This window comes from Mytilus galloprovincialis, chromosome 6, assembly GCF_965363235.1.
Source record: "Mytilus galloprovincialis chromosome 6, xbMytGall1.hap1.1, whole genome shotgun sequence".
Lineage (NCBI taxonomy): Eukaryota > Metazoa > Mollusca > Bivalvia > Mytilida > Mytilidae > Mytilus > Mytilus galloprovincialis.
Genome location: NC_134843.1, coordinates 9,340,278 through 9,352,848, shown reverse-complemented (window position 1 = coordinate 9,352,848; position 12,571 = coordinate 9,340,278). Strand labels below are relative to the sequence as shown.

Below are 12,571 nucleotides of genomic sequence, written 5' to 3'. Positions count from 1 at the left end.
ACATCTATCCACTGGCAGGAACATGCTATGTTAGATATACTGTTCCCAGATCTATCGGTATTAAGCCGAGTCAGCCCATTATAATTTATGCGAGTACATTTTGGAATATGGCCTAAGCTCGTTTATCACATGTCATGGGAACGCTTGGAATTTGCTTTTACGGAATTCAACCATGTCAACGTTAGTTAATAAATAAACTCATCATATCGGAAACAAGGAATACAATTTTGTATTTTCCCCAGACGCGCGTTTCGTCTACAAAAGACTCACAAGTGACGCTTGAATCCAAAAAAGTTTAAAAGGCCAGAAAAGTACGAAGTTGAATAGCATTGAGGACTAAAAAGTCCTTAAAGTTTTGCCAATTACAGCTAAAGTAATCTATTCCTGAGGTAGAAAAGTCTTAGTATTTAAAAAAATCAAAGGTTTGTAAACTATTAATTTACAATTATGACCATATTAATGATAATTCATGTCAACATAGAAGTGCTGACTACTGGGCTGTTGATACCCTCGGAGAATAAAAACTCCACCAGCAGTGGCATCGACCCAAACTTAAAGGCAGTGTTCGTAAATAGACTCACCATCTAGATACCAGGATTGAATTTTGTGTTTCTGCCTAATGCGCGTTTCGTCTACAAAAGACTCATCAGTGATGCTAGAATCCACTGCTTGAGTACGCAGGCACAGTTTTGGATTCACTTTTTAACACCATTCATGTAACAATTAGATATTGTGCAAAGATGATCAGCCTAATCTGAAATGAACGACTACCGCGTTTGAGATTGGACACCTCAAACCCCCTCCTACGTACGTCAGTCATTTGAAACAGCTAGGTGATAGGATGGCGAGATGAAGTTGGCAATAACAACACTAGAATATCATACCGCATCACTAATAACTATAGGGGCATGTCGCATATACGACACTAGAACATCAACAAAATTATTTATGAAAGGGCAATTTTAAAGTAATAGTTCGTAATAAGCAGTCAGTTTGACCCAAATATGTTAAAATAAGCTCTAAACATCAGTGATGTATTATTCACTTGTAAGTCATGCCTGCCAACTGTCACTATTTGCGCCGGGGATATTTCCCCCATGAAAGCTTCCAAATTTAAATTTGAATGCGGAGCAATTTTTTCAACAATTTTAAACAAAACAATAAATTTCACCATAGCTGTAGGGTTTTCAAAGTATGAAGAAGCCGAAAAATAACAGTTTTAAAATACATTAGAAGGCCGCCTTGACGATTTTGTAGAGCAAACTTGCACACAAAACCCCCAATGGGCATTTGAAAAATTGGAAGGTATGGTAAATCAATAATCGGCAACCTGTGGAATCCGTATTCACGTGACCTTCAATCTAATCCCTTAGCTTAAGACTATGATCTCTATATGTAATAGGCGTGCTTAGCTGTAAAAAGGAAAAGAATACCGGTCATCATTGAAAGGGAAACAAGGGTTAACTATTTCGTTGACTGATTCGATCAACAAACAGTATGCATTATAATACCGGCATGATTTTTGTATACGCATGTTTAAAATCTGCAATATCTAACCAAACAGACAAATTAAAAAAGTCACATAGAAAAAATAATCAGATGCACGTGCTTTTGATATCTATTTATATCTATACATAAGTTTATTATCGGTTGTATGACCGTCGGCAGTCGTCGGAGGTCATATCGATGGCATGTTAATTAAATGGTGGTCAAAACTTAGATACACACAAAATGCTGATACATATCATAGAGGCCATGTATTGTTAATCGTTAATTTTGGTTGACGTTTTGTTTATTATAAATTAAATGTGAGATTTTGAGATATATCAGTAAACATGGATTTGGCAGCTTATGCTTCTTGAAGGTAGTTACAGTCACATCTTCTTACCTATGTTGAAAACTAAATATAAAATACTACCAACGTTACAGATGACCATATTATGATTTTGTCCTCGGAATTCGGTATTTTTGTAATTTTTCTTTTTACCTTTACAATTGTAATACATATCATAGTTAAACAGTATATGCAAGATATAAACACATCATCTACAAGTTATCTTAAACAAGTTGTTAAAAAATTTAAATCATACGATAGCGGTAAATAATTTCACAAAAATTGAACCAACACTTTATCATTTCGAATGTACACTTTACTTCTTCTTCTGTGTATTAGCCTCCTTTAAGTAGGAGCACCTCCGAATGGAGTATATACCCTTAATGTCGTATTAAAATTTGTAAACACATTAAAAATATGTACAGCACATGCATATAAAAGAAAGAAAGTTGTTGGTTTTTTTTTTACTGTTCTGTACAATCTGGTTTCATTGTAATTTTACCTACGGATATCAACAGTTTAAAATCGGAAACCAGTTATGTTGAATTAAATATTGCGGGAAAGAGAACTTGTTGACAAATGGTTCAAATTGAATTAAACATCTCCAACAGCGTTATCAACTACTTAAATCATGTTATGAACATTAATATATACGTACACTGGTTATAAGGTAATTCAATAAATACACTAATTATTGAATTTATAGGCAATTTCTTCTATAATCATGAATATTCATGAAATAATTGCCATTGGACATAAGTCATTAACTTAAGCAAGCATTAATCAAACAGTCTCAGATAAAAAAAAATCACCATCATAAATATATGAAAAGACACCAAGGCAGCATGGGCATCTATAAAAGTGGAAAAACCAACAACACCATAAAAAAAGGAGAAAACTATGAAACTATTTTACAACTATTGCCTTTATTTCTCAGTATTGGTGGTCTCTTGTTTGCCATAGAGGTCCAGAATGCGTTGGATCTAACTCCTGTGTGGTCTTGCCGAGAACAGTAAAATCGGTTTTTGCTTCTGCACTCCTATAAAAAAATAAATAGATATAGGAAGATGTGGTACGAGTGCCAATGAGACAACTCTCCATCCAAGTAACAATTTATCAAAAGTAAACCATTATAGGTCAAGGTATGGCCTTCAACATGGAGCCTTGGCATTATTTAAGGAATAACCGTTTCACAAATGATATTGGATATGTTCCTTAAGTTATAACTAACATCCACTTCCCTTTTCACCACGATTGTGACCTACAATGTACCCTATTAGACTATTTACTGGGTTTGTAATAACATGAGCAACACCATGGGTGCCACATGTGGAGCAAAATCTGCTTACCCTTCCGGAGCACCTGAGATCACCTCCAGTTTTTGGTGGGGTTCGTGTTGCTTTGTCTTAAGTTTTCTATGTTGTGTCTTGTGTACTATTATTTTGTCTGTTTTTTATTTTTTACCCATGGGGTTGTTTATTTTCTATCTATGAGTTGATCTTCACCCTTACCTGAAAAAATAGTGCAACATCACAACATAGAAAGACTAATTAAAAAATATCAATTCCTTTAAGCATGTTTAAACAAAGATTATTGTTTGTTAAGTTTCTCCTGTATACTTTAATTTAAACATGCATTTAACAGTTCAACATTTTATGTATTTTAAAGCTATCTCTTATTGTTTTTCAGACATATTTAAAAGAAGATCATGAACTAGAATGAAACAGGATGTCTGGAAGTAGTTATGATGAAGCTCAAAAATTGAAAAAGAATCTGAAGAAATGGGAAGCTGATTTTATATCAGAGAATGATAGAAAACCTAAAAAGGTAAGCATGTCTGTTTGAGTAAGTTCATAATTGAAATTGTAACAAAATGCAAAAGAAATGTTCATGCATCAGTTAGATATTTGCACTAACTTCTTGTATTCCTAAATTCATCTGGTAGTTGACCTCCTGTGTGTCTATAACATATCGTTTGTCAACTTTGTACATTTCAACAGCATTCAGCCTGAAAATGTTCAATGTGAAATATATGATAATTCAATACAACTATGTATTAAGCAGTACATATGTATAAAAAAGAAGATGTGGTAGGATTGCCAATGAGACAACTGTCCACCATACTTGCCAACCTCTGACAATGGGAAATCATGACATGACATGACATGACATGTCAAAAAGCGTGTGAAAACGCGTGACGTAGATGCGGACCTTTTAATATGGATGTGGTAATGTTCATAATTTCACATACAAATTTGTTAATATAAAAAACAATATATATTCTACTGTTAACTTTTATTGTAAAATACCACCACTAGGCATATATTCAAAACAACTGCCAGTTTCAAGTTTAGTTACATTTATTTGATAGCAGCACACAATATAAATGTAACATAGTTAAGTTCTGATCAGAATTCAGTGTCAATTTCTTTATAATTGAAAATGCTCTCCAACAGTAGGAATTGATATTTAACTGAATTACATGTAGCTTCATCAAGATTTGAAAGATTAGAATGTCATAATGTCTTTTTTTTTGCAATGTAAAATGTCATCTATTATCTCTGCCATTGCTCCCATTGCTATTGCCTGGTCAAAACTGGGTGGTTCATCAGAAGATAGCTGGTACTATGAGAGCTGACCCAACAGTTCTATGATATTTTCATCCCATGGCCTGTAGAAATCTGTTGGCTAGATTTGAAACTGAAATTGAAAAAGAAAAATGTTTTATAAATTTGATTTCCATTAGATAAACATGTTGAATGCTTATTCAAATACATGTAGCTACATAGTATTTCTCCTCTAACATGTATTGTTTTTTATCATTGCATCATAGAATGCACAAATTATGCCTTACTTGTCACTCGATCATTTAAACTCGAACTCCAAAATATAATTTATAAATTTTGAATCTTGCCGTACACATCGTTTTGGCTTAACAATCTGCGCTTTAGACGACGTACAGGCCCTGAAAGTTAACTCTTTCTGTGCATATTTCCTCTATAAAGTGAACTTGAAAGAAAGTCACAAAATCGTTTAAAACTAATCACAAACTACTTACCTTTTACTGTTTGAAGTGTTTGTCCATATAGAAAAATAAACTATATGGCAATAATTACTTCAAATTTTTCCGTCTTTATCGCCGAATAATGAAAAAAACCGAGAAAAGCGATATCACTAACGACCAAAAAATGAAAAGAACGAAAAAGCGTGTAAAGTGGTGAAAAGCGTGTACACGCCATGGGATAAAATCCTCGCGTGTAAACATGGTAAACGGTTGAAAAAGCGTGTATTACACACGAATATCATGTCACTTAGCATGTATGCTGTCCACAAGAGACCAAAATGACACAGACATAAACAACTATAGGTCACCGTATGGCCTTCAACAATGAGCAAAGCCCATACGGCAAAGTCGGCTATAAAAGGCCCTGATATGACAATGTAAAGCAATTCAAACGAGAAAATTTAAAAAAATGAATGAAAAACAAATATGTAACACATAAACAAACGACAACCACTGAATTACAGGCTCCTGACAGGCACATACATAAATATTGAGGCGGGGTTAAACACGTCAGCGGGATCCCAACCCTCCCCTAACCTGGGACAGTGGTATAACAGTACAACATAAGAACGAACTATAAAAATCAGTTGAAAAAGGCTTAACTCATCAGATGGACAAAAATACATGTCTATTTAAGATGTTCATGTGCGGATGGCAGATTTCTAATATTTGATATTTAATATGATAAATTTTCACATTTGAAGATCGGCAATGATTGAAATATAGATTTTTAAAACATGAGATGTCATAAATGTTTATGGTTAAAGAATTATAACTATCATATTACACTATCTAAATTATGTTTATTTGATTCTTATTTTCAGGAAGATATTGATGCAGCTCCACAAAACATACAAGGTAATGATCATTGTAACTTAAGACCTACCAGTAATTCAAAAACTTAATATTTCACATGTTAGCCAACAGTTAAAAGTCCATGTCAGCTTTTATCATAATGAAGAAAAAACAATGTATAGATTTGGTGTGTCCCAATTAATATTTTTGGTTTTTCTTCACTAGGATTTCTCAAACCCAGAATGTGATGTCCAAATGATATACAAGTAATAGAGTATGCTAGGAGCTATATGACCAAGTAGGGACTTAAAATGAATAGCCAAATACATGCATGGTCAACTTTACCTAAGGGAGTTGGGAAAGAGAAGGGAAAGATATGAGAGGGAAATTCAAACTCAATAATAGAAAAATATTGCCATGAAAAAGAATAGATTAAAAGACAAAACACAACATAGAAAAACTAAGACTGAGCAAAAGAATGTTGTAAGAAAAAACTAAAGACCAACAACACTAAATACATAGGACAACTTAGAAAACTAAAGACCAACAACACTAAATACATAGGACAACTTAGAAAACCAAAGACCAACAACACTAATTACATAGGACAACTTAGAAAACTAAAGACCAACAACACTAAATACATAGGACAACTTAGAAAACCAAAGACCAACAACACTAATTACATAGGACAACTTAGAAAACTAAAGACCAATAACACTAAATACATAGGACAACTTAGAAAACTAAAGACCAACAACACTAAATACCAACAACACTAAATACATAGGACAACTTAGAAAACCAAAGACCAACAACACTAAATACATAGGACAACTTAGAAAACTAAAGACCAACAACACTAAATACATAGGACAACTTAGAAAACTAAAGACCAACAACACTAAATACATAGGACAACTTAGAAAACCAAAGACCAACAACACTAAATACATAGGACAACTTAGAAAACTAAAGACCAACAACACTAAATACATAGGACAACTTAGAAAACCAAAGACCAACAACACTAAATACATAGGACAACATAGTAAACTAAAGACCAACAACACTAAATACATAGGACAACTTAGAAAACTAAAGACCAACAACACTAAATACATAGGACAACTTAGAAAACCAAAGACCAACAACACTAAATACATAGGACAACTTAGAAAACCAAAGACCAACAACACTAAATACATAGGACAACATAGTAAACTAAAGACCAACAACACTAAATACATAGGACAACTTAGAAAACTAAAGACCAACAACACTAAATACATAGGACAACAAAGAAAACCAAAGACTGAGAAATACAAACTCAACCAAACCTGATGGTAGTCACAGGTCGATGCTCTAGAAGAGTAAGCAGATTCTGCTTCACGTGTATACGGTGAAAATGCAACAATAAAATTTAGAATGGAAATGAGGAATGTGTCAAAGAGACAACAACCCAACCAAAAAGCAGAAAACAGCCAAAGGCCACCAACATGTCTTCAACACAGTGAGAAAATCCTGCACTGGCAGGCCTGCTTCAACTGGCCCATAATAAAAAATGTGTACTAGTTCATTGATAATGGAGGCCATACTAAACTCCAAAACATATAAATGAACATATACTGTTAACCAACTTATTTTCGCGGATACTTTATATTGAGTTTTACCGTTTCGAGTCCACTTTGTGGCTATTTAGTTTTATGATTTTCAAATTTATATGATGTAGTTTTAATAAGAAGGAAACATACAAGTTTTACATTTTCGCGACGATTAATATATATTCTACTCTTTCATGTCTTGAAAGTTGGGAAAATAAATCGCGAAAATAAGTTGGTTTACAGTAATGCTAAACACATGTATTTTATTCAAACTATACATTGATCAGCATTTTCCTACAGCAATTTGTTTCCAATGGTCTATTGTTGCTTATTTTATTTGGTTTAAAAAATCTCTGCATGTATTTAAATCACCTCATAAAAATGATCCAGATTTTGGTACCAGATGATAAAAAGTTAATTATGCCATCAATTTCTTTTTTTTAATTTTAGACACATACAAAGATTATAACAAGCTAAAGCGTCAGATTCAGGTAGGCCTGTTGTCTTATTCTTTGTACTGCAATATGTTTTAACTATGAATAAATAATTTGTCCTTTGGTAAAAAAGCTTGCTCTTATTTCATATTTTTGGGTAAGAAGAACATATATATGTGCTTATGTCAGCCAGTTACACGAAAAAAAAGGTATCAAAAGACATTAGTATGCACATATCAGCATACATGCATGTTTCAACAGTATTAGACTTGTACCTTTTTAATATGTAAATGTCTAAATTGTCCAGAATTTAGAAAAGTTGATGCAAAGATCTGCAATCAACACCCAAGTGCCCTTCAGGTCAAAACACCTTTAGATATGCTTTACATAGCAATAATTATTCAGTGCAGGTCACCTACTTTTTCTAAAACAAACGCTGAATTTGAATGAATTAATGAATACTTTAGTTGCCAGAAGCATATACATGCTATCGCAAACGGAAATATATGCAATATATGATAAACAAAAGACAGCAGAGAACAGTTCATTTGTATAATAGAAATAAGAAGATGTGGTATGAGTGCGAATGAGACAATTCTCTATCCAATTCCCAATGTGTAAAAAGTAGACAATAAAAGGTCAAACTACTGCCTTCAAACCAGAGCCTTGGCTCACACCGAACATCAAGCTATAAAGGGCCTGGATGTAAGACTGGTTCAATACATCAATCAAATCAGCAAATCTAGAAATTTGTTTTGGATGGGATTTGTTTTGTTTTCGATAGGAAGGGATATAGCTTTCATTACAAGATTCTGTAACCTCTCTTAACATAAATGATAGTCTTAACATAAATGATAGTACAAAAATGTAAAAAAACAAGTGTATTATTTATAGGAAAGATTAGACAAGAAGACATCAAGTCAAAGCAGTGAGAAAGATCATTCAGAAGAACGACATGATCAAAATCAAAACATTTCTAACCATTCCACACCAGGAAGCAAGGAAGGGGAGACAAATAGGGACAAATCTTTTGAAGAAGAAAAACAAATAAATGCAAATACATGTGAAAATGAGCCTGATGTTTGGAGTAGAGAATTTGATAAAAAGAAAAATGAGGTTAACAAGACTACCGGTATTGGGCAAACTGATTCAACAGGAAAAAAATCTAATCAATATCTTCAGAAACTTAGTAGTAAATTGTTTGATGGGTCTAAGAAAATGGGTAATGCTAGACCAACTTACAGACGTTCTGAACCAGTAGTTGTTCGGAAAGAGTTAAAAAGTAATAATGGCAGGGAGAAGAAGACTGACATTTATGACCATCCCATCACAGAGGAAAATTTTAAAATAAAAAATGAGCTTTTTGAAAAAGCTGCCTCTTTTGTTAATAAAAAACAGATACCAACTGATAATGATTCAGAGCATGTAATTTACCATGATAAGTTCAAGGTCAAACCAAAGACAAACCTTTCACAGTTTTCTCAGAGTTTTTGTGATAATGATTTGAATGAAAGTGGAAATACTGGTCAAGTTGAAAAATCATCCAATCAGGCATGGGATGAAGTTGATCATATGACACCTTTTGCTGATGAATCTGATAAATATTCTTCAAAAGTTGTTAGTGAAGATCCAGTTTTTGTTGGAAAATCTCCTAAAAAACTTGATAGCGTAAAGAATTTTAATAAAAAGAAAGAACAGAGTTCTGATTCAAATATTGAACATGATCATTTTGTTTCTGATCATGATGAACCAATGGATGTTGACGATAAGAGCAATAGTGCTAATGTACACAGGGTGAAGAAACCTGTGAGTAAAATGAAGAAGAAAAGTATTCCTGAAAATACTGAGAATCAAGAAATGAATAAAGAAGACACAATGCAACTCTCTAGTAACATGTTTAATTTCTATGCTCCTGATGATGATGTTCCTATAATACCAAAGCATGGGAAAAGAAAAGCTGACGACAGTACAGATGGACCCAGTAAGAAAAGAAAAATAAAAGTTGTTGAAGAAGAGAATAAAGTAAGGATGAATGTTAAAAGTTTTTTGTTTTTAAAAAATTAAAAATTTAAAGTGCATATACATCATATATTTAAATTCATGAATGATCATTCAGATTAAGTTATTGAATGAAGCTTGTATGCATACTAAAATTTTGATAGAAAAATTTGACATACTGTAGTGTTTGAATTACTGTAGTGTTTGACCTACTGTAGTGTTTGAATTACTAGTAATCAAGCTACAGAAGTACCTTGTTATAAGAGTAAGGATCTTTTTACCCCCAACAAATGCAGTACCTCTCATAATATGTTCTTCATAAGAGATAAGGTTAGAATGGTTAGCATCCAAGTTATAGGGAGCCTCGGTGGCCGAGTTGTCTAACTAGTTACTACTGAAATCACTAGCATGTCTACACTGAGGATGTGAGTTAGAACCATGCTTGTTAGGGTGCACATGACTCCAATCTTATTGACTAGGATTGTCAGTTTTTCTATCGAAGGTCTGTGGTTTTCTCCAGTCACTCCGTCTTCCTCCACCAATGAAAGTTGGCCGCCATGAAATAGCAAAAAAGCGGTGTTTAAAAGTGGCGTTAAAAACACAAAAATCAAATCAAATCAACATTGTTAAAAAAAAAAAATGAGTCTTAATCACCAATCACTGAATAACAATGGAGGTCAATTGTATACAATGGATCTTAGCTACTGTGGATTCATTTATTTTCGTGGGTATCAATTTTCGTGGATTAGGAAAAAAAGACGTTTCGTGGTATACGTAAATTCGTGGATCGCTGATTACAACAACAAAAATTAGATATGTAATTCGTGGATTTCTTTTTGATTTAGGAGATCATATAACATCCCTGGTTCGATCAATAATAAAAAAAAACAAAAAAGAAGGAATTCATTGAAAAAGTTTTGAATTGTCAAAAATCCTCGCTAGGTTAAAGTGTTCATTGATAACTTCGATTACAATGGGCAGAGACAAGTAATTATTTGTTTGTTTTACAATTTATAAATTCTTGTCTAAATTCTATAAGGCATTCAAAACTTTATGATTGAAAGCTAATTTCCCTAATCACGATATAATAAACAGTGATATAAGTATAAGGTGTGAAAATAAATGTTCCTGTCATAAACGATATTACCTACGGGCAATATCCCCATACTTAATCCTATTGATTTTTAATCACAGGTAAACCAAACTATGACACGGTAATTAACAACTTGCAGTTATTTTCCATGAACAGTTTTAATCAATTTTAAAAAGTAAATTATCACTGATATTCGACATATTTATTATAGATTTAATCAAAATACTTGTATCTTCTTTCAATAAAAATCACGTGTTATGTTACAATGTTTATCGCTAGTCAACACTATACTAGAACTGCATAACATAACCGGAAATAAACATTGAACTCCATACACATTTCTGGGGATTATTCTTCGTTGAATTCTTAAATTCTTGGTTCGCTGTGACCCACGAAACCCACGAAAATTGGTATACCACGAATAAAAATGAATCCACAGTACTATGACGATTTTGTAATATATTAAGAAATCTTTACCCTAGTTTACATATATGGTACCTTTACATATTTTCTCATTTATTTACATAATTTAAAATTTTAATAGCTTTGATTCCAGCCAAAAATATAATAGAAATAAGGGCGGCCTCATGCAGTTTGAATTAATAGTAAAATATCAATTAAAGTAAAACTGCCTTGTACACATTTGATAGCTCTACTTGCATCCAGTTTGTAATTGTGTAAATAAACTCTGTTCACAATGTGTTTTATTTTGTTAATGTGTTTTATACTGAAGGACAGTGTTGAAGGAGCTAATGATGACGAAAAGCCAAAAGCAAAAAAATCTTATGCACCAGCAAGGTAAATAGATATAAGAAGATCTGGAATGAGTGCCAATGAGACAACTATCCATCTAAGTCACAATTTGTAAAAGTAAACCGTTTTAAAGGTCAAAGTATGGCCTTCAACACAGAGCCTTAGCTCACATCAAACAGCAAGGTATAAAGGGCCCCAAAAATTAATAGTGTAAAACCATTCAAACAGTAAAAGCCAATGTTCTAATCTATATAAAAAATATAAACCAGAAACACTTATGAACCACATCAACAAACGTTAAACACTGATTACTTTGAAGGGGATGTAAAGCATGTATTTTTGTGCAACCAGTTTGCAATTTTCATTTGTTTCACATGTAATTTGTGCTAGCAGCTCATTAGTGCAAATATTAAAAAAAAAACAATATGCAAGCTATAATTAAATTTTATTGTTCATCTTGAAATGGCTGTATTATTTCCAGTCTGTCCATACCTATAACCCTCTTTAGGACCCTCTTAGAAATATATGGTAAAAAAGACAACTTTTATCTAAACACTGTTATCCGGTGTGACCTCCTTCCTGGAATTATTTGGCAACATTCTTTTAGTTTGAAGAATACCATTGCTCATGAGACATTAAGGATGTACTAAGGTGAGGTTTTGTAATTTGTATCAAATGTTTGGACTCCTTGGTGTTTTTCCATACAATACAATGTAAAATATTTTGCCCCATAACACCCATTTATTTTTTCATAAAAGACTTAACAGCTCATGAAAGGTCATTTACCAAAATTTTAGAAGATTCTTGATTTTCTTTCTTTTGTTTTGAAACCTAAATAATACCAATGCAAATATAAGGTAAAAGTACAAGTCAGCCTTTTCCCGCCATATTTTAAACCTCAAATATCTCGAAAAGGAGGTGCATGACCTATCAATATTTTTAGCTTATCTTTATCCTTAATTGATGCTCTACCAGCTTATAGTATCAATTTTAGTT

General features: G+C 32.8%; 1 protein-coding gene across 1 annotated transcript in view; it reads left to right on the top strand.

The window, feature by feature from the left end:
* Positions 1-2,355: 2,355 nt before the first annotated feature.
* LOC143078879 (ATP-dependent DNA helicase Q4-like) overlaps positions 2,356-12,571 on the top strand; it is a 210,982-nt gene continuing 200,766 nt past the window's right edge. Inside the window, exons 1-6 of the mRNA XM_076253901.1 lie at positions 2,356-2,504; positions 3,524-3,661; positions 5,723-5,756; positions 7,748-7,788; positions 8,626-9,753; positions 11,556-11,620. Coding sequence (XP_076110016.1) covers positions 3,563-3,661; positions 5,723-5,756; positions 7,748-7,788; positions 8,626-9,753; positions 11,556-11,620 — 1,367 coding nt within the window. The 5' untranslated portion in view covers positions 2,356-2,504; positions 3,524-3,562. The remainder of the gene's footprint in view (positions 2,505-3,523; positions 3,662-5,722; positions 5,757-7,747; positions 7,789-8,625; positions 9,754-11,555; positions 11,621-12,571) is intronic.